Source organism: Bos taurus, chromosome 16 (genome assembly GCF_002263795.3).
Source record: "Bos taurus isolate L1 Dominette 01449 registration number 42190680 breed Hereford chromosome 16, ARS-UCD2.0, whole genome shotgun sequence".
NCBI classification, from domain to species: Eukaryota; Metazoa; Chordata; class Mammalia; order Artiodactyla; family Bovidae; genus Bos; species Bos taurus.
In genome coordinates, this window is record NC_037343.1 from 71,867,340 (window position 1) to 71,890,645 (window position 23,306).

General features: G+C 41.8%; 1 protein-coding gene across 1 annotated transcript; it reads left to right on the forward strand.

The window, feature by feature from the left end:
- Positions 1 to 575: 575 nt before the first annotated feature.
- SLC30A1 (solute carrier family 30 member 1) lies at positions 576 to 4,813 on the forward strand. The gene is made up of 2 exons (NM_001205893.2): positions 576 to 1,191; positions 2,761 to 4,813. Exons 1-2 carry the CDS (start codon positions 576 to 578, stop codon positions 3,663 to 3,665), a joined length of 1,521 nt encoding a protein of 506 aa, NP_001192822.1. The 3' UTR covers positions 3,666 to 4,813.
- Positions 4,814 to 23,306: the final 18,493 nt, after the last annotated feature.

Below are 23,306 nucleotides of genomic sequence, written 5' to 3' on the forward strand. Positions count from 1 at the left end.
GGGGGGCGGCGGGTGGCGAAGAAGGCGCCCGACACCGGGCCGAGTGCAGCAGCCGTGGCCGCCGCCTCTTTAGCTCTTCAGGCGTCGCCTCCTCGGTCCGGGCCACACCGGAGGAAGACCGCCGGAGGGGAAGACCTGCGCGGAGAACCCGCAGATGCTTGGAGCCTCCTCAGCGCTGAGCTGCCGGTCGCCCGCCCCCGCCGCCCGCCTGCTCGCTCCTGCTCCGGCTCTCTGTCGGCGGGCTTCGGGAGCCCCAGCTCCCTGCCGCCTCCGCCGCCGCCCCGCTGTGGGGGTGTGGGGGCTGCTGGGGCTGAGCCGGGCCTCGGCGCCGGCTCCGAGGACGGACGCCTAAGAAGGAGCTGCGCGCCGCCGGCCGGCCGGGGACGCCCGCAGGCGCGTGGGCTCGGCGGCTAGACCCCGGGCTCGCCCGCCCCTGTCCGGTCACCGAGGCCCCGCGGCAGACTCCCGAGCCCCGCGCCGCTCGCCCTCCCTCCCTCCGTCGCCGGCTCCTCGGCGCCTCGCCGCCGCCTCAGGAGTGTCCGGGCCGCGCTCGGGCGGGCTTCTCAGCCGCAGCCATGGGGTGCTGGGGTCGAAACCGGGGCCGGCTGCTCTGCATGCTGTTACTGACCTTCATGTTCATGGTCTTGGAGGTGGTGGTGAGCCGGGTGACCACGTCCCTGGCGATGCTCTCCGACTCCTTCCACATGCTGTCGGACGTGCTGGCGCTGGTGGTGGCGCTGGTGGCCGAGCGCTTCGCCCGGCGGACCCACGCCACCCAGAAGAACACCTTCGGTTGGATCCGGGCCGAGGTGATGGGGGCTCTGGTGAACGCCATCTTCCTGACCGGCCTCTGCTTCGCCATCCTGCTGGAGGCCATCGAGCGCTTCATCGAGCCGCACGAGATGCAGCAGCCACTGGTGGTCTTCGGGGTCGGCGTGGCGGGGCTGGTGGTCAACGTGCTGGGGCTCTGTCTCTTTCACCACCACAGCGGCTTCGGCGACGACTCCAGCCACAGCCACTCGCACGGGGGGCACAGCCACGGCCTCCCCAAGGGGGCCCGCAGCAAGAGCAGCCGCGCCGGGGGTAGCGACAACGCCGTGACCCCGGGCGAGCAGGGTCCCGACCAGGAGGAGACCAACATCCTGGTGGCCAACAGCAGCAACTCCAACGGGCTGAAATTGGACCAGACAGGTGAGGAGAGAAAAGCCGCCGCCGCAGGTGGTTGGCCCTGGGGAGCCCAGACCCCGGGATGGCCCCGGGCGGGGTGGCCCGCACGCCCCCTGGCGCCCGAGCCGACCGCGCCGCGCCGCCTCGGGGCCGCTCCTTCCCGGGCCGGCTCCCGCACCCGCACCTGCGGGGAAGCCGCCGAAACAGACGACCCTAGCCCCGCGCTGTCAGCCGGTGTCAGGAGCCGGGGAAGTGCGTCCTCCGCCCCCCGTTTGGGGGTGTAGATGGCACTGTGGTGGTGAGAGCGGGCAAAAGGTCAGGAGGTGACCCTCAGCCCGCTGCGGTCCACAGCTGCACTTGGCAGTCTTACGGGCTGTCGTTCCAAGAGACTGATTTTGGCGTTTGCAGGATCAGCAGTGCTTCCTAATTAAATTTCTTCGCCCTCTTGGAAAACCGGAGAGAATCTCCAGTTGGTCCTTAGTTGTTGGATGTTTGGAAGCTTGCTCTGCCCAAGTAGTACTTTTGCCCTTCAAACAAGTTTCTTAATGTATTCAGAGCGATCTTAGTGATTGACTTTCCTGAACTCAAAATCTTGGTTAAAGGTTTCTGTTATGAACAGCAATGCATGTGTCGGTGAATTTTCTAAAGTCTAAACCCAATCCTGAAAATCCTAGACTTAGGACCTGTCTGGGCATGTTTTTTGTTTTTTTGCGGGGGGCATGTTTTAACATTTCACTTAGGATTTGTCGTTTTTGTACTAAGGTAAAAGTGATGATAATTTATTCATCTTATATTTTTAATGTGTAGTTTTCATTCTAAACATTAAGTGCTCTTGGAAGGAAATTGGGGAAATAGGTGTTGAAAGAGGAGATGGGAAAAGGAATCATCCTAATGCCCTACTAACCCATCTCAGTGATATTTTTAATAGGTTGGTGTATTTCCTCCCACTGTTTTCCATTTATATGGAAATATCAATTTCTGTTTACCTATTTGTGTGAAACCACACATGCATGGCACTACATAGACAATTTTCCTCTTTCTAGGATTCAGGATATCATGTTAATGAAATTGACGTTGTATATTGAAAATGTTTAATAAACAATTGAATTTCCTCTCACTATACTCTGCAAGGAGTTATTCCAAAGAATATTAAGCTGTTGTGGTGTGTATAATTCCTTTAAAGGAGCTAGTAGGGTAGATAGTGATCATTTAGTTCCAACTTTTCCTGAAGTCTCCGTGTGATTGTTGATAGGCTTATATGGTTGATTTGTCAGTTTCTAAACCCCTTCCATCAAGGGACTCTTATCATTTATAAGTGACAAAAGTCTAAAAGTTAACCTTAACACTTGAATGATGCAAAGTGACTAGAGCTCTGTGTCAGGTCAGCCATGTGTATTAAGAGTTATCCATAGTTGCGTATGATTTGGGGTGATGGCATTCAGTTTTGTTGTTTTTGATATATGCCAAGTATAGAATGTTCCCAGGGTATGTTTTATGAAAAATTTTCACCTCCATCTCTTAAATGGAATTAGGCAAGAATGTTTATATAAACACTTTAGATGTGTTTGATACAGAGTTTTTATTTCTTTGTAGATCCAGAAAAGTCCAGAAATGATGCAATGGAAGTACAAGTGAATGGGAATCTTATCAGAGAACCTGAAGAGGTGGAATTGGAAGAGGATGAAGATAAGACTGGACAACTTAACATGCGTGGAGTTTTTCTGCATGTCTTTGGAGATGCTTTGGGTTCAGTGATTGTGGTAGTAAATGCCTTAGTCTTTTACTTTAATTGGAAAGGTTGTCCTGAAGGGGAGATTTGTGTGAACCCCTGTATACCTGACCCCTGCAAAGCATTTGTAGAATTAGTTAATAGTACTCAGGCAACAGTTCAAGAGGCTGGTCCTTGCTGGGTACTGTATTTAGATCCAACTCTTTGTGTTGTAATGGTTTGTATACTTCTTTACACAACTTATCCATTGCTTAAGGAGTCTGCTCTTATTCTTCTCCAAACTGTTCCTAAACAAATTGATATCAAAAATTTGATAAAAGAACTTCGAAATGTTGAAGGAGTTGAGGAAGTTCATGAATTACATGTTTGGCAACTTGCTGGAAGCAGAATCATTGCCACTGCTCACATAAAATGTGAAGACCCGGCATCATACATGCAGGTGGCTAAGATCATTAAAGACGTTTTCCATAATCACGGAATTCACGCTACCACCATTCAGCCTGAATTTGCTAGTGTAGGCTCTAAGTCAAGTGTAGTCCCGTGTGAACTTGCCTGCAGAACTCAGTGTGCTTTGAAGCAATGCTGTGGGACACGGCCACAAGCCCAGTCTGGAAAGGATGCAGAAAAGGCCCCGTCAGTTAGCATTTCCTGTTTAGAACTTAGTGACAATCTAGAGAAGCAGCCCAAGAGGACTAAAGTTGAAAACATCCCTGCTGTTGTGATAGAGATTAAAAAAATGCCAAACAAACAACCCGAATCATCTTTGTGAGTCTTGAAAAAGATGTGATGTTTGACTTTTGCTTTAAACTGCAAGAGGAAAAAAGACTCTATTGAAATTCTATGTTTGCCAAGTAGTGTAATTGAAGTCCTTGTCTGGTCACACAGTTTAATTCTATTTTTGTAAGAACATAATGGGACTGCTTAACAGAGTTCTATATTACAACTTTGTGACTATTAGTGCAGAGTACAGCTATGCTGTAACAGTTTTGGAAAGCCAGTTTTAACACTATGTTACATTTTTGTTTAAGTATAAACCTTATATAACATAATGCTATTTGATTTCCAGTTTTTCAATGGTAAAAAACTAATTAGGGGGATAAATAAATTTAAATTGTTACTGGAATTTCTCTGCTTTTCTTTTCCCCCAGTGTTATATTTTGTTTGTTAGAATTATAATTGCTAGAACTCTAAAAATCAACAGGTCTGTTTCCTTTGACGTTTTATGTAATATTTACTTGCCCTTTGAGATCATTACATAGCATAATGGCAGCATATTTTAAGAATGACTCATGAATATTATTAGGAAAAGTTCTTTTTTTTCTTCACATGGGGTTTTATGATACTGAAGATCAGTTACTACTCTGTATCCTATGTTGCTGAGTATTATTCTAATAAATAGATAATTAAATTGAACTAGTATACCTATAATAGGGCAAATGGACAGTAAGAGCAGGGAAGGAAGTTTTACCAAATTTAAGTATTTAGATTCTTGTAAGTTAATAATCAGACTACATATCTAAATTATTCTGAGAATTTTAACTTTTTTTTAAAAAAAAAACAAAGGTAGTCTAAAAGATGAATATGTTCACCAGCATTACTTCCTTTGAAAGATTGGCATTAGAAACAGAGTTGAAAGTTTACTCATAAAATATACAATAAATATTTTTAAGACTGTTTAATAATTACATGTTAAATGAAAGCTTATTAATCTAATCTTTTAAATTGTGAGTTTTAAAAATAACTTCAGAGTCATTTCACAGTGACCAATTATGAATGGATTCAAACAGCTTTTTGAGCCCAACCAGCAATGCTTGTGCTTTGCCAAGAGCCATTGACTTGAGAGAAAAATCTGAAGGTTAATGCAGTTTGGATATTAAACTGTCAAAAAGCAAAATTTGTTAAGACAAAATTAATAATTGAGATTCTATATGTCATTCTGTCTTGACATTGCTCAGACCTTCCAATAGTGGCTTATTTTGCAAGATGTCGTAATATCTATACAGGAAACTGTTATTGGCTATTTCATTGTTTGTATGGATTTCAAATCCATACACAAATATTATTTAAGGGTATTTAAGTTATATTTTTCTGATAGAGGGATTATGCTTTGTGAAGAAACTAGATTTTTGTCCTCAAAAGGATGAATATTAATATCAGTTATCATGTATAGCTCTATTTTTCTAGAAACGAGGTATCCTGACTACTTTAGTACCTTTTATAGCTGACTACTTTGGGGATGGCTACCTTTTGGGATTTGAAATAATTCATTGTTTAGTGGGTCTTAAGATGAAAACGTTGGCATTTGACAGTTAACTTTTTAAAGGGATGATCTTTTATGGTAGACGATGTGATTTTTTCCTAGTATAAGCCTGTTGCTGGCAATGGGCCTGTTTAAGAACACCCGATTTTTCCATTGAGAATGAGGTAATTTTAGGAACACAGTTTGTAAGTTCATATTTACTATAATGGGCCAAAACCATAACCTGCCAATTTGCAATACATCTTTATCATTTAATACTCTTCTGATATTGTATATTTCAATTCCTAAACTGGTAGTTACTTGGAATTTTGCAAACATTTTTTTAAAACATGAAATTGGAATTTCATATGAGTGAACAAGAGAAAGCTTCAAATTATATCATGTACATTCCTGATTTACCATTTTTTGAAGATCTCAAAACAATTTATGTTATAGAAATATTTCAGTAGTGATATAAAAGGATAACTGGTAATATATATTACATTCAATGAGGTTTTCTTTACAATGCTCTATTGGGTCTATTAAAGGTTGCATAAGGCATACGACATCAACTGAAAGAATTTTTTTTTTAATGGTGTATAAGCATGGGACAAGGGCTACTTTTTTCAAAGTGCTTTGAAAGTAACAGCCTTTAGATTTTAGTTATTTCACTTCATAATTTTAAGTAGCTCATAAGTAACAAAGTGGTACCATAGGATTCTCTTTTTCAAAGGATTTCTGTCATAATAGCAAAATCAGTGGGCACTGACCCACCTTTTCAGTTTTAGCAGAGAATTATTTATTTCTTTACAATGCACTTTCTAACCCATTTTTAGCTATATTAGCATTATCTTTTTAAAATGCTTTTATATTTAAATATTGTGGGATTTAAGTGTCTTTTCCAAAATAGTTTATTCTTTCCTGGAAGAAAATGAGGGAAATTCCATTAATTATTAGGAGACTTAAACCCAATATTTAAATGCTGTTTTATAACACTGCATCAGTTTTAGGAGGTGCATCTCTCCTGCTGGCTCTTTTATATTTGAGCAAGATCAGTGTATTTAGAATATGTGTTTAGAAATGTGTCTATCGTCTCAATTTAGTAAGATGGAGGTGCTGCATGTGCCTGAATTAAAACCAACCCAGACATTTTTTCCAACCTAAATTCCGCCTTAGTGATGAGAGAGATTTAATTCTCCATTGTCACCTTTTAGTTATATGATTGTTTAATAAAATTTTTTTTTCCAGAGAGCATCTGCCCTGTATAAAGTATGAACTAAAACCTAAAGGAAAAGTAAAAAACTCAGAAACTTTGCTGTGTGTATTTTAACATTTTAGAAAGTAGTATGTTTGGGTAACTAAGGTATGTAATTTGACCAGGAAGAATTTGCATCAAGAGCACCTTGGAAAATCACAAGTAGATGACTATTAATGTTTGTACCTTGTTAACATCCTCAGTTAATTTTGAATTTTTGAAAGTTCTGAAGGAAAAGGCCTATGGAACCTAATGTGAAGTATTTAGTAGGCTAACTGGTATTGAGTTGTAGATTTTTACTGTTTATAAACAAATATCATTTGATGTAATGTCATTTACCTGCTGTCTTAGGATGTTCACACATACACAAATATGGAGAAGAATCCTACAATATAGAACTATTTATTTTAATAGAGTTTCAGTTAAGTCATAAAACAGTGTTAAAACTTGGGAAGGTGGAGGGTTTGTTGTTTTTTAAATTGAAACTGTCATACAGTGTTTGACCATCTGAAACGGGAATTATAATAGCACTATTTTGATGTAACTCTACCGCTATCATGTGGCAATGCTATTTAGTTTTACTAACAAGTTCTGAAATACTTAGCAGTCATTTTCACTGGCACAGGAGCCTTTTGTATGTCATTCAATTAAGACTTTTAAACCAAAAACTTTATGGTTCAGTGTCTTTGGCAAAAAGATACTGAAGGGAATGTAACATACGATTAATATGTGGTTATATATAAAAAGACACAAGTTGCCATGTTATGGTTCTGCCTTGAAACAGCACAATGAAGCGTATCAGTGTATCTGTGATTCTTTATGAAACCTCTGTGTTGTGTTGTTTTGTGTCTGCCACGGGGTGTCCTCTGGGCCAGGTGTGGCACAGTTAAATGCAATTATCATCTCATGAAATGCAGATGCAGATAAAACGTCTTTAGTGCTGCAACATTTTACCTAACTTTTTGTATGTTTCTGACTGTGCGTTGTTTTCCAAAGCTGTTCCTACCTCACCATGAGGCTTTATGGATTGTTATGTATTATAAATGTTCTTTATGAGACAGACTACTGTGTTTCTTCTCATTTATTAAGAGTTAAGTAGAAAAATAAACTAATTTTAATATCTACTTCATTGTTTTGTGCATATGGCCTCACTCAGCAGTTGTGGTGCACAGGCTTACTCGCTCTGGAAAATGGGGGATCTTCCCAGACCAGGGATTGAACCAGTATCATACTATCCACGATTTCAGGCAACCACTGGGGGACTTGCAATGTGTCCTTCATGGATAAGAGGAGACTAAAAGTGTGTGTGTGTGAGAGTCACTCAGTTATGTCAGACTCTGCGGCCCTGTGGACTGCAGCCCGCCAGGCTCCTCTGTCCCTGGAATTCTCCAGGCAAGAATACTGGAGTGGGTTAGCATTTTCTCCAGGGGATCTTCTTGACCCAAGATCGAACCTGGGTCTCCCACCTTGCAGGCGGATTCTTTACCGTCTGAGCCCCCAGGGAAGCCCAAGAGGAGACTACTGGACTATGTTTTCTAGTAATTCTTTTCCAAACAATTAATTGTAAGATCCAGTGTTGAATTACAGCACCAGAGGAGACTACTACAATTGATTCCACATTTCTTTCATGCTTGAGAACGTTTCTGCGATCAGTGCATCAATACGATCAGTGGTATCTTAACCACTCCTTTTGGCCCACTGTGTCTCTTATTAGCATGTATCTTACAATTAATCATTCAGAAAAGAATTACCTGGTCTTTCCAGAAGTACTGCCAACATTTCCTAAAACCTTATGTACTATGCATTGCACATCTGGATGAGAGCTGTTGCTTTTGAATTAGATGAAAATATGCTTAAGAAAGTCAATGACAATGTTGCTTTTAAAGAAATCCCATAGACATTTCTGAGCCTTCAGAATTGACCGTTTTTGCCCTCCTCACTATAGCCTATATAGCCTTTTCTCTTTTAAATCAAGTAACGTAGCACTTTGTTGCATTTGCTTATTTACAAACCTATTTCCTTTTTAAAGATTATAAATTCTATGAGGTCAGAGCTATCTTCTTTATATCCTCGGAGTCTAGCACACTGTAAGCATTCAAAGGTGTTTGAAAGAATATTGAGGAATGGCAGGTGTGGAAGAGGACATAGCAATAACACTATTAATAGCTAAAATATACTGAGCAGTTATTACCTACCAGCCACACACATTTTCATTTAATCCTTACAAACTGTTAGCAACATTCCATTATTCCCATTTGGCAGACCAACGGATATCAAGTACCTTACCCAGAGGCATCCAGATAGCGATAGAGCCAGAACTGGACAGGAGATCTAGAGCACATCAAGTAACACGCTTTCCCATTACTTTGAACTGTCAACAACCTATTTCATATGTAAATTCAGAATGAAGATTTTTATGCAACAAGCAGCAATAGATAGGCCAAAAAAAAAAAATAACGTTTTACAGTATTTGATATTTACAAAAAACATCAGCATAGTCACCAGACAAAAAATCAGAACTTATGGTTGTGTCATTCAAATTACACGGGGCAGAGGGATAACAATAATTCTTAGAATTTAGTGTCTCTTGGTTTCAGTCTAGCCTTGGAGACAGTGCCCATCATTACAGAGTAGTCAGCTAGGCCACTGTTAGTACAAGTGTTGTTTAAGGCAGGAACTGCTCCACTTGAAGCACAAACACCTATGGCCTACATATCTTTTTATGCTGAAAACTGGGTATTTGGAGAACTGGAGACCAGAGGTGATTGAACTAAATGTGAATGAGGAGATGCAGGTAGATGATTTGCTTTTCGACAGAGATGCTATTAGCATTTGGGTGAGAAAATGTATCATCGTACAGAAGTGTCTCATGTGCTGAATTTAGTAACCCCAACCTCCCACACAAGTGTTTGCAGCTCCTCCACTTCCCCCGGCTCAACATCAACACACCCCAACTTTCTCAAATGTCTCCGAGGGAGGCAGCCTGGCCCTGGACCACCGTGAAGGACTGACCCAGTGGGACTCCTCCAGTCTCTCCCACATGATCCAAATGCTATCTCTATTTCCCTCCTTTTACACAGACCCAGTATCAGAGATTCTTTGCCTTTTGTTTGAACTTCAGTCCCGTCCTAAAGTCCAAGGACCAAGCTTCCATTCCTACGGAGTCAAATAGACAACCTGAAGATTTGATTTCTGAGACTTACAGCCATTGAAAAGACCAGGTAGACAGGAGCTCCTCTGAGAGGTTAAGATTGTTCTGCTTAAGGAAGCAGTGCAGATGTGGCCAACTGAATTGGTCATGGAAACCGTATCTTTTTTTGGAGTATAAGAATCAAATTTCTGGCATTGTAAAAGGGGTTCAAAACCAGTGCCCTTAAAGTATGGATTCGAATATTCAAATAGAAATTGTAAGGACTGACCCTAATTTTTCTTCTAATTGTGAAAATGTCAAGGACAATTCTAGACAAAATTTATCTGCACTTTATTTTTTGGAAGTATAGACTTACAGTATTATGTTACTTTGAGGCATATAACATAGTTTTTCAGTATTTTTGAGGATTATGTTCCATTATAGGAGGAGGAATTGGCACCCACTCCAGTATTCTTGCACGGAAAATTCCATGGGCAGAGGAGCCTGGTGGGCTATAGTCCAAAGGGTCTCAAAGAGTCGGACAGGACTGAGCGTGAGCACAGATAGGTTATAACAGATAATGAGTATAATTCCCTGTGTTACACAGTATGTCCTTGTTGCTTATCTATTTTATTTATAGTAGTTTGAATCCATACCCCTAATTTGTCCCTCCTTCTTTCCTTTTCCTTTTAGTTACCATAAATTTATTTTTTTTTATATCTGTGAGTCTATTTCTGTTTTGTAAATAAGTTCATTTGTATCGTATTTGAGATTTCACATATAAGTGATATCATATAGTATTTGTCTTTCTCTGTCTCATTTTGCTAAACTGAATATTGTTTAAGTCCATCCACATGGCTGCAAAAGGCAGAATTTCATTATTTTCTATGGCTGAGTAACATTCTGTTGTTATATGTAGACAGGGTTATATATATATTGTTGAATATATATCTCACATATTCTTAATGCAATCATCTGTTGATGGGCACTTGAGTTGCTTCCATATCTTGGCTATTGTAAATAGTGCTGTTATGAACATTGCTACTGCTGCTGCTGCTAAGTCGCTTCCGTCGTGTCCAACTCTGTGCGACCCCATAGACAGCAGCCCACCAGGCTCCTGCATCCCTGGGATTCTCCAGGCAGGAACACTGGAGTGGGTTGCCATTTCCTTCTCCAATGCATGAGAGTGAAAAGGGAAAGTGAAGTTACTGAGTCGTGTCCAACTCCTAGCGACCCCACGGACTGCAGTCTACCAGGCTCCTCTGTCCATGGGATTCTCCAGGCAAAACTACTGGAGTGGGGTGCTATTATGAACGTTGGGGTTCACATATAACTGTTTCAAATTAGTGTTTTTGTTTTTTCAGTATATATACCCAGGAGTGGAATTGCTAGATCATATGGTAGTTCTATTTTTAGTCCTTTAAGGAACCTCCATACTTTTTTCCATAATGAGGACACCAATTAACAATTTACATTTCCCTTAACAGTTTATGAGGGTTCCCTTTTTTCTACATTCTCTCTAACATTTGTTTTTTGTAGACTTTGATTTAAACAGCCTCAGAATAGCCATTCTAAGCAGTGTGAGCTGGGAGGTGTGAGACTTTAATTTAAACCAATTCACCCTTAGAACCTCCAGAAAGAGTGCAGCCTACTGATGCCTGCATTTATGTCATAAAACCCATTTACTTATGACCTCTAGACATGGAAAGTATGTTTGTCTTGTTTTAAGCCACTTAGTTTGTGGTAGCTTGTTATAGCAGCAATAAGAAACTAATATACATTTATTAGCACATAAATATGATTGATACACCAAACTTCTATATTTATTACTACCAAACCTTTGCTATCATGAAGTTAAAGTACAGACTAACTTATAAATAGAATTTTATCAAAAAAGGGCTAGATTCCATAAATGATGGTATAGCTTTTGTTTCATGCTTATGCAATCACTTTTTTTGGATAAGTAAGTTAATGGAACATTGATATATGGTTTTAAGGTAGGAAGAAGATGCTAAAGTTGAATACATGAAATACAATCAGGGGTTTTCTTTATGCATGTGGTCTGAGTTTTTATGTGGCAATATCAAGCTCCAGAGATAAGCAACTCCTTAAGGGGTTTGGTGGGAGTCCAGACTTCCTCGTATGTTGTGACAGGACCCAGCTGAAAGAAAGAAGAGCTCAGGGTGAGTGAATCAGCCTTGTGTGGATTAGAGATGTCCTCTTGGAAAGCCCGGAGGCCCCCTGAAGTGAATATAGAGCAGCACTCACCACCGCAGGCTCCGTTTTCTTTTCGCCTGTCTCCTCTCGCTTCCCCCTCCTCGCCTCCTCCCTCCTCTCTCTTTTCTCTCTAGCCCGTTCTTCACCTCCACATCTTATTAGGAATATGGCCTTGGCTGATTTGGTACTTCTTGGAGACTCAGTTTTCAGATCTGTGAGATGGGAATAATACACCCTTTTTAAGGTTCTTGTGAGGACCACACGGGGCGAAAATGAGCACGTGCCCACCTGCCCTACTTTTGGCTGCACCAGGTCTTAGCTGCAGCACACAGAATCTTTAGTTGTGGTTCCTGGGCTCTCTTACTCGTGACATGATCTAATTCCCTGACTAGGGATTGAACCCCGGCTGCCTGCATTGGGAGCACAGGGTCTTAGCCTCTGGGCCACCAGGGAAGCCTCTCTACCACATTCTGTGTTCCGGCACTATGCTGAATGTTTTAGCCAATCACTCTATGACATGAGGGTAGGAGAACCGAGTGATGGAGGCTCTTCAAATTACATGGTATACAAAGTGGTTAGTTGTGGAGTCAGACTGCCAGGCTTCAAACCCCAGACTCATTGACTGTGTAACATTTGGTAAGATGTCTGCCTTAGCTTTCTCATCTGAAAAATGAGGATAATAGTGGTGTTTTTTATAGGGTGTTATAGATTAAGTGAATCAACATAAGTAAACCATTTGGAACAATTCCTGGCCTTCATTCAGTGCTCAGTAAATATTAGCCAGTTTGCATTCTATTCCCTTATTTCTTACCCCCCACTTTTTCCTTCTTTTTCTTCCTCCTTCTCCATTCTTTCTGACTTCTCTCTTTTCCTAACCTAATTAGTGCCCCCTAACACCTTGCCTGGGCTTTCCTGGTGGCTCAGTGGTAAAGAATCCACCTGCAATGCAGGAGATACAGGAGGCAGGGCTTCGATCCCTGGGTTGGGAAGATCCGTTGGAGGAGGGCATGGCAACCCACTTCAGTATTCTTGCCTGAATAATCCCATGGGCAGAGGAGCCTGGTGGGCTACAGTCCAGAGGGTCGCAAAGGAAATCAGTCCTGAATATTCATTGGAAGAACTGATGCTGAAGCTGAAACTCCAATACTTTGGCCACCTGATGTGAAGAACTGACTCCTTGGAAAAGACCCTGATGCTGGGGAAGATTAAAGGCGGGAGGAGAAGGGGACAACAGAGGATGAGATGGTTGGATGGCATCACTGACTCAATGGACGTGAGTTTGAGCAAGCTCCAGGAGTTGGTGATGGGCAGGGAAGCCTGGCATGCTGGAGTCCCTGGGGTCGCAAAGAGCTGGACACGACTGAGTGAACTGAACTGAACTGAGCAACTAAGCACAGTACAGCAGAGCACAGATGCGATTTAATGTGCACTCAGGCACACAAGACCCTGAGTCATCCCACTCGGACTCTTACTCTTTTCAATGGTACCACATTTCTCTTTTTCAAAACCATTAGACTCTCTTTTGGAGAAGGCAATGGCACCCCACTCCAGTACTCTTGTCTGGAAAATCCCATGGATGGAGGAGCCTGGTGGGCTACAGTCCATGGGGTCGCTAAGAGTCGGACACGACTGAGCGACTTCACTTTCACTTTTCACTTTCATGCATTGGAGAAGGAAATGGCAACCCACTCCAGTGTTCTTGCCTGGAGAATCCCGGGGATGGGGGAGCCTGGTGGGCTGCCGTCTATGGGGTCGCACAGAGTTGGACATGACTGAGGTGACTTAGCAGCAGCAGCAGCAGACTCTCTTTTCCCCTCCAGGCAACCTTTGTGACAAGCATTACCTGCAGGATAGTACAGTATCTTGAGGACAAACAGTTGTTTACCTGATGATTGATTCTATGACTGCTATGGGGAGACAGTGTCGGGGAGGAAGAAAATGGTTGAGGCTCAAAACAAAAGAGACAATTGCAACAGTTCACGCAGGCTGTGGAGGGTCAGTGACGGATGGCCTTTGAGTGTGCACTCTCTGCCCTCATGTTGTTGCTGCTGCTGCTGCTGCTGATTTCTGTTGTAGCCTGATGATGATTTCTGTAAAGGGCAAAGCTTGGACCTGAGAACTTTTCAGCTGAGATTCAGGGATCTTATGAGAAATCCTTTTAAGGGACAATGGTATGGCAGAAAGGAGAGTCCTAATTGTGCTCTTTCACTACATCAACCCAACAGGTCTGGGCCACCCTCTGCAATTCCAGAGAAGCAGACCCAAAGGAGGCGATAACACCCACTTCCCTTCTCCTCCTCCTCGTTCGTCTCCTTCTCCTCCTCCATGTTCTTCTTCTCCTTTCTCGTTTCCTTTTCCTCCACCTCCTTCTAAATCAACAGACCATATAATTTTCACAGTCCCCCTTTTTTGTAACTGAACTGTTTGAGAACCTCTGAGTGCGTTGCCGATGAACATGCCTGGGTAGGTCTGGTGAGCTAACTCCTGAGTCAGCAGCTCAGGCATTTTTACTGAACATCATTAGCTGCTTTGGGACCTTGGCTGTCTTAGGGTTTTCAGCTGGATTTTTCCTCTCTTAATTATAACTTAGACACAAGTCACAGAAGAGGCAGCTATTTGAAACATAAATTAATAAGCAGCAAAAAAAAAAAAAAAGATTCTGCAGAATTGCTTCAATATCTGCTTCCCCCAGATTACTGTGTCACATTCATTTGATAACTCCTATTTAACAGGACATGAAAATGTTTACCTTCCTCCAAAATCCAATATATTGATACAAATAGAAAAGACGGTGCAGATTCCACCCCGTGTGGTTTTTCGGTTATTGGAAGTCGAGAATGCTCTTGCCCGCAGTGTGGGATTTGTGGAGAAGGGCTTGCAAAGAGCAACCTGAAACTCTACCTCATCATTTAAAGCCAAACACTAGCATTTTGTATGCATATAAAAATAAAAAACCCAGTTAATTTTATCATGTGTATAAATTAGGTCTTGAAAGCACTTTTTGGTCTATTTTTGATGCTGGAACACATGGTATCAATAATATATCAACTTATATTTTAAAACTATATATGTGCATATATATGTGTCTACAAATATTTTTCTTGTTTAACTAGAAGTCAATTTGTGCCACTTGTTAAACAGCACTAGGTTGAATTGTGAGATCACATTTATTTTTAAAAATTTTGTTGAACCTTTGTGACTTAATTTTTTTGGTAAATATGCCACATAAACATCAAAAAATGTATGATCTCTATTTTAGGGGGGTGTATGGTTCTGTTAATATAGCTGTCAAATATATCATCCTTATTCATCACTTTGTCTGATTTGTCTATCAGTGTCTAAGAGAGCTGCGTTAAAGTCTCCCACCATGAATGTGAATTTATCCAATTTTCTTTGTGATCCTATCAGTTTTTCATTTACGTATGTCTGAACTGTATTAGTAGAAGCATACAAGTTCATGGTAGTTATAAATTCTTGAAGACTTAAAAAAACTCATTTTAAAGTGAAGATCTTTATCTCTGCTAATGCTTTTAGCCTTAATTTCCATTTTATGTGCTTTCAGTATTGCTCTCTAGATTTCCTTTGGTTTGTTGTTGCTGTTTCGTCACTAAGCCATGTCCGACTCTTTCAAGATGCCATGAACTATAGCCTGCCAGGCTCCTCTGTCCGTGGGATTTCCCGGGCAAGAATGCTGGAGTGGGTCACCATTTCCTACTTACTCCAGGGTGAAATCACATTTAAAAGAAGCTTATAGAATAAATTTAGTGATATCTGAACAGCAATTGATCTGAAGTTAAAATATTTTTTCCTTATGTATTATTTAAAATGAAAAGTGAAGTCGTTCAGTTGTGTCCGACTCTTTGCGGCCCCATGGACTGTAGCCTATCAGGCTCCTCTGTCCATGGGATTTTCCAGGCAAGAATACTGGAGTGGGTTGCCATTTCCTTCTCCAGGGGATCTTCCTGACCCAGGGATCGAACCCCGGTCTCCTGCATTGCAGGCAGATGCTTTACCCTCTAAGCCACCAGGGAAGTCCATATATATATATATATATAAATTTTATATATTTAAATATATATTATTATACTCTTATATATTAAATATACATTATTATTTACTCTATGCAAAAGTGACCAGGTCCCAGGGTCTGGTGCCAAAGACGATCCTGGAAGGGCAGGTGTGGTGGCTGGGGAGACAGTGAGCTCATTCTTAAATATGAAAGACAAGGCAAGTCACCAGGCTGGGGCGAGCGCAGAGGTGAGCCATCCCTTGGTGAGTGATTGCTCCTTCTCCTTGTCAGAGCCCAGGGCAGTATAGGAACATTGCTGGCTCGCAGCAGCTCTGCTGAGGGGCTTGGGTGGAGGAGATGTCAAGGGACACTGCCAGCCTCTTTTCTCCATTGAAAGTGAAACTGAGAGTCCCTCAGTAGTGTCCAACTCTTTGCCACCCCATGGACTATACAGTCCATGGAATTCTTAAGGCCAGAATACTGGAGAGGGTAGCCTTTCCCTTCTCCAAGGGAGCTTCCCAATCCAGGGATCAAACCCAGATCTCCCACATGACAGGCAGATTCTTTACCAGCTGAGCCACCAGGGAAGCCCTTTGTCCATTAGGGCCCAGCATTTTATTCACACAAACTTTCACTTTCATTTTCCATCTGGGGTGGTGATTAAGGCATGGATTTTGGAGAGAGAGTTGGAGTCCTGTGGCCTGTTTCCTTTCTTTATTGCCCTGGGCACATCACTTGGGTCTCTTTGCGGGCAAGAGCAGTATAGATTCATGGGATTGTTGTGAGGATTAAGGAAATAATGTATGTACAGTCCTTGGCACAGGACTCAGGAAATTATTGGTCCTCCCTATAATCCCAGGAGGCAAACATTCTCCCTCAACCAATCATAAAATGAGGCTTAGTGAGATTAAGTATTACTCTAGATTTTTAAGCAATTATTTGTTTATTTTTGGCTGTGCTGCGTCTTGGTTATTTTTCGCGGGCTTTCTCTAGTTGAAGAGAGCGGGGGTTGGGGGGCTGCTCTCTAGTTTCGGTGCACAGGCTTATCATCGTGGTGGTCTCTCTTGCTGTGGAGCATAGGCTCGTGGGCTTCAGTAGTTGCAGTACGACAGCTCAGTGGTTGTGGCTCATGGGCTTAGTTGCCCCCGGCATGTGGGATCTTCCTGGGCCAGGGATTGAACCCATGTCCCCTGCATTGGTAAGCTGATTCATATCCATTATGCCATCAGGGAAGTCCAAGTAATACTTGGATTAATTATTAAACTGGATTGAACATTCATCTAGGCTAGGTCTAGATTCAAATCTGGGCTTCTAAAACTCTTGATTTTCCTCTTAGTGTCACACTTAAACCCATGGGAGTTTTCCAGGATTTCACTGTTCTCTGAAGCACAGATTGGTTTCATCTAAAAAACATTTACTGTGTGCCTATTATGCAGAAGGCCCTGTCCTAAGTGCTAAGGCAGCAAATAAGAATCCATGTCCTTGTGGAGCTTGCAGAAGTAAGCTTCTCATGAAGTTTGAGTAGAGGCAAGACAAAGAAGTAAAATGACATCAGATTAAATTCTAAGGAGAGAAAGATAACGCAGGGAAAAGGGCTAAGTGAATATGAATTTACACGCGTCTATATTGGGCCTCCCTGGGGGCTCAGTCAGTAACGAATCTGCCTGCAAGGCAGGAAACCTGCGTCCAATCCCTGCGTCGGGAAGATCCCCTGGAGCGGGGCATGGCAACCCTCTCCAGTATTCTTGCCTGAAGAATCCTGTGGACAGAGGAGCCTGGTGGGCTACAGCCCATGACGTCGCAAGAGTTGGACACAACTTAGCGACTGAACCACATATTGGAGAGGAAGGTTGTTGTTGATATTCTAGATATAAAGTCCGGGAAAGCCTGACTGAATGAAAAACAAGTATTTGAGTTGACTAAGAGGGAGGCGAGGCAAGTCCCTCAGCTTCTGGGAGGAGAGTCTTTCAGGAAGAGGAGGATGCCACCGAGGGAAGGTCCACATTCCAGGAAACAATTTCTTGATTCTTTGATCAGACTGGAGATCAGATTACTTCCACAAAGCAGGTTTTCTGAACATTTGGCCTTCCCTTTCATCAGCCACTGGTCCTTTGTTGAGTCACTAAAGCCTGGGGTTGAAGCAATCCTGAGACGCAGGGCTGGTTTCGTGGCGTTCTGATTTGTTGCATAATAGCAGTGACAGGCTCGGTGACTCAGCAGGGTTCTGTGCGTGAAAGTCAACCTGCTGGGCGACCAGCTCCAGCCCCAAGGCCTCCAGGTCCCGTGGATCCTCTGCAGGATGAAGCGAGGGGCCGTTTCGCTGATGCTGACCCTGATGCCATCTTGCTGTCTGAACTCCTAGAGTTCTGTACAAATGCTTTATCCCAGAAGGAGTGAGCCTCCAGTGTGATATGATCTCCCCGGAAAAAGGAGCCCGCTGAATGCAGCAGACGAGAATGTGGACTTCGGAGCCGGAGACTCGTTTAAGTCTGGCAAGAATGAGCTATGTAACCGTGAGCAAGTTATTAACCTGTAAAGTGAGGACATGAGTGCTTCTGTCTTAGCAGATTGAGTTCAACGGTGGTGAAATAGGGAGCGTGCCTAGCACAGTGCTAGCACTCAGCAGAAGCTCAATAAATGGTCATCATGATTATTTTTATATTTTTGAGCACTCTCGAACCAGCAACACAGCCACCCCACTAGTGTGTCCAATTCTTTTTTTTTTTGGCTGCACCACACTGCATGTGAGATCTTAGTTCCCCAATCAGGGATGGAACCCCTGCCCCTGCAATGGGAGCTTGGAGTCTTAGCCACAGAACTGAAAGTCCCTGTAAACATTTCCCATGTGTTTGTTTGATTGGCTTTTGTTGTTTGTGCCGTGTGACTTCTGGGATCTTAGCTCCCTGACCAAGAACTGAACCCAGGCTCTTTGCCTTGAAAGCCCCATGTCCTAACCACTGGACCATCAGGGAATTCCCTCCAATTGTTAATCCTTATCTAAAGATTGATAGACCTGTGGTTCCTACCTGTCTAGAATCACAACTGAAAATGGGTGTCCATATGCTAAATAAACAGGCACTGGAGGAGCTAGACCTGGAGTGAGGGTGGCACCAAGTCAGAAAAGCTAACAAATTCAATCAAATGTCTAAATTGCCTGCCCTTTCCTTGTATTGAAGGAGTTAGGTGTCTTTCCCATTTGACCTCAGTATTCTCCTTGTTCCTTAGATTTACAGATGGATTCTGGTGAGTGGAAACCTGTTTTGAATGTGGCAAGAGAGATCACTATTTCAAAAAAAGATCTATCATTCTTAAATCTATCATTTAAGAATGCAGATTCACAATCTTTTGTCTACTAATAACAGAAAATCCAAGTTGAGCTCACTTAAACAAATAAATAACAAGATAAGGGGGGAAAAGGAATGGAGATTCACAAAGGCTTTGGCTTGCTAGTTCCGATGTGTCATATTTTGATAATGTTTTTGTTTGTGTGTGTTTGCAGAATTATTTGCTTTCTATCAAATATATGTGTGGATATCCATGAAGTTACAGATTCAAAGGCTCTTTACTAGAGTTTTTCCCATGTAAGTGGGTTTTGTTGTGGGTAGAAGGATGGTCATTGGCCTGGGAGTAAATGTTTCCTGGGGAAAACCTGCTTGGGGCAGTGGAGGTCACTGAGTTAATGCTCATCTCAAGCAATTGAGGGCCTGCAGAGATGAAAACCTGCCTCTGCCTCTGCCCTAAGGCTCCTCTGGTCCGTGTGGCCAAAGCAGAGTACTCAATTCTGGGAGTCAAGAAAATAAAGTAAGTTTTAATTACACAATTTATATGCAGATGCATTCTCCTAGTAAATCATTAATATAATACCGACAAGGCTCAAGAAAGTTTCCTTCGATTTGTTTATTAGAAGTTGCTTTTTTTTTAAGTAAAGGCTTTTGAATTCATCAAATGTTTTTTTATTCAATTTTTATGACCATATGGTTTTGTGCTTTAATTGCCCTCCCCCTGATCCTCAATTTGGTATCATTCAATACCTTTTCCTACCTGTATAGAAACAAATACATAGATATGAATATATACATACCTATGTATATATGCATATGCAGGTATTAAATTAATGAGTTTTATATTAATATAGTTATTCAAGCCATATACACGTTATATATGTGTGTGTATGTGTTACTTATGTATAATTAATACCTGTTTTAATTTATGCAGGATTGTTTCTGTGGAGGTGTTTCCCAACTGAATCATTTTGCAACTTTTTGCAACTCCACTGAGTCATTTTGCAACACTTTGCAACTGCACAATATGTAGTTCTTAAAGATCTACCTTTTCTTTTGTAGCTGATATACAGTGTTGTTTTGTTGTTTAGCCTGTAAGTCATGTCAGACTCTTCTGTGACCCCACGGCCATGTTGCCTTGTGACGACTGTGTTTGGTCAGGTTCCACCTGATGGGGTGTTTGGGGTGATCTAGTTTTTACTCTTGAAGGCAATGCTGTAATTAATATCTTTAACCGTGTTTCCTCATGCATATAGATCTGCTTTTTAAGAAAGTCCAGAGGCATGTGGGATCTTCCCAGACCAGAGACAGAACCCATGTCCCCTGCATTGGCAGGCGGATTCTTGACTATGGAACCACTAGGGAAGGCAAAGGCTTAAGTCTTTTTTAAAGACAATGTTTTTAGAGAAGTTTTGCTGCTGCTAAGTCACTTCAGTCATGTTTGACTCTGTGTGACCCCATAGACGGCAGCCCACCAGGCTCCCCCGTCCCCAGGATTCTCCAGGCAAGAACACTGGAGTGGGTTGCCATTTCCTTCTCCAATGCATGAAAGTGAAAAGTGAAAGGGAAGTCACTTAGTCGTGTCCGACCCTCAGTGACCCCATGGACTGCAGCCTTCCAGGCTCCTCCGTCCATCGGATTTTCCAGGCAAGAGTACTGGAGTGGGTTGCCATTGCCTTCTCCAAGAGAAGTTTGGGGTCATGGCAAAATTAAAACAGAGGCACAGAGATTTCCCATCTACCCCCTTACATACACAGCCTCTGCTACTACCAACATCTCCCACCAGAGTGGTTCATTCATTACACTTGGTGAATTGGCACTGAAAGATCACAACCACCTGAAGTCCACAGTTGACGTTAGGGTTCACTCTTGGCATTTGGCCATAGTCTATGTGTTTGGCCAAATGTGTAATGACACGTATCCATCATTATCCCTTGACTTTTCTGTCTTGAATTTGGTGGAAAACTGATCATTTTTCCTGAAGAATTGCCTACATTCAAAATGTATCTGCCTCCACACCATGTCTTTTAATGCCCCTGATATCTCCTGAACGTAGTTGTATCTGAGGTCTTTATTAGAGTCAGGTTCAAATTTGTTGGCAAGTTTATCTATGACATTTTTTAAAATTAATTAGTTGATTTGGCTGCGTCAGGTCTTCCTTGCAGTGTGCAGGCTCAGTATTTGCAGTGCTCAGGCTTAGTTGCCCCACAGTGTGGGATCTTACTTCCTTGACCAGGGAACCTGCACCTCTTGCATCGGAAAGCTGATTCTTAACCACTGGACCACCAGACAAGTCCCTCTATGACACTGTTTAATGGGGTAAGTGGTGTAGGAAAGCTACTATTTTTTTGTCCCGTTCTATTTTGTATTTGTACATCTTGATTTTGTATTTGAGCATCTTATTAAATTGTCTAACTAGTTCTAATAATCTGTCAATTAACGTTCTTGAATTTTCTAGACAAACTATTATCTCATTTGCTAAAAAGGCCAGCTTTTTGTTTCTTTTCCAACATTTGCACATTTTATGTTAGCTGCACTGATTGGGGCATCCTATGAAATGTTGAAGAGTAGAGGCAATATTTAGTCTTTACCGACTGTTCGGAATGCTTTAGTACTTTACAAAGATGTACTACATCTGTTATATATTTTTGGTAATGTACTTTAGCGAGTTGGTAAAGTTGACCTTTATCAACTGTCTGGGAGTTCATTAAAAAATGGTGAATGGATTTTGAATTTTTCAAAGGCTGTCTATTATCTATTGAAGTGATCATCTGATTTTCTCCTTTTATGTCATTACTATAGTGAATTATACTTGAAGATTTTCTATGTTGAACCATTTTTGAATTCTCAGTTCAATCCTTACTTAATCTTTCAATATCATGCTAGATTTGATTTCCCAAGTTTTTCTTTAATATGTTTGCATCTATCTCATAAATTATGTGCTGTGCTGTGCTTAGTCGCTCAGTCATGTCTGACTCTTTGTGACCCCATGAACTGTAACCCTCCAGGCTCCTCTGTCCATGCGGATTCTCCAGGCAAGAATACTGAAGTGGGTTGTCATGATCTCTGCCAGGGGATCTTCCCAACCCAGGGGTGGAACCCAGGTCTCCCACATCTCAGGCAGATTCTTTATGGTCTGAGCCACCAGGGAAGCCCAAGAATACTGGAGTAGGTAGCCTATTCCTTCTCCAGGGGAACCTCCTGACCCAGGAATCAAACCGGGGTCTCCTGCATTGTAGGTGGCTTCTTTACCTGCTGAGCTACCAAGGAAGCCCCCTGCGGGAGGGCTCAGGGGAAGGCTCCTGGCTCTTCCTTTGTAGGTTATACTGGCCTACAAATCTCTTTGCTTCTGATATCTTTATTTGGTTTAAGAATCAAAGCTACATCAGCCTCTTAAAATGAGTTGAATAGTTTTCCACTATTTTTTCATGCCATGGAAGACATTATATAAGCTATGAATTATTCATTTCTTGACTATCATAATTATTAAAATATAATTTGTTTATATATTTGCCAAAAGATTATCCATTACACTGTACTTTGCAAAAAACCATCAGTTAGCTTTAGAGACAATTGCAAATCTGCTTTAAAATCATTATTTTTTGTTTTTATCTTTATTCCTTCATTCCAATTGGGCTTACTTAGTTTCTTTTTTACTTGCTTCTTTTGTTAAAAGTTTAACACATTCATTTTTTAACTTTACAATTATTTGGTGTGTATTTAAGATGATAAATGTTCTTCTGACTACTGATGTGGCTGAATTCCTACAGAGCTTGATATAAGCTATTCTCATTCTGGATCATTTCCAAAGACTGTGTCATCACCATTTTGACTTCCTATGTAATCCAAAGGTATGCAGAACTTTGGGGAGCTATTATTTATTTCATGGTTTCTAATTTAATGTATCATGGTTAGTGAATGAGGCTGTATGAAGTCAATATTTTGGAATTTGCAGAATTTCTCTTGTGGTCAATTTGTGATGAGTTTTGTACAAATTCAATGTGTATTTCACTTGTTTCTTAGGAGCAGTTTGTTAATTTGTGTTATTAAATCCTCCATATCTGTAATTATTTTTTGACCGCTTGATTGGTCATTTTCTTAGAGAAATGTGTGAACTATATATTTGTCTACTTCTGAGTCTACCAGGTTTTACTTTGCATATTTCAGTGTGTTTTATTCATGTCACTGGTCATCACCTTCTTGAGAGACTGCTCCTTTTATTAATATAAATACTCACCTATTCTAGGTTTGCTACAGAGATGGGCTCATATAAATCAGA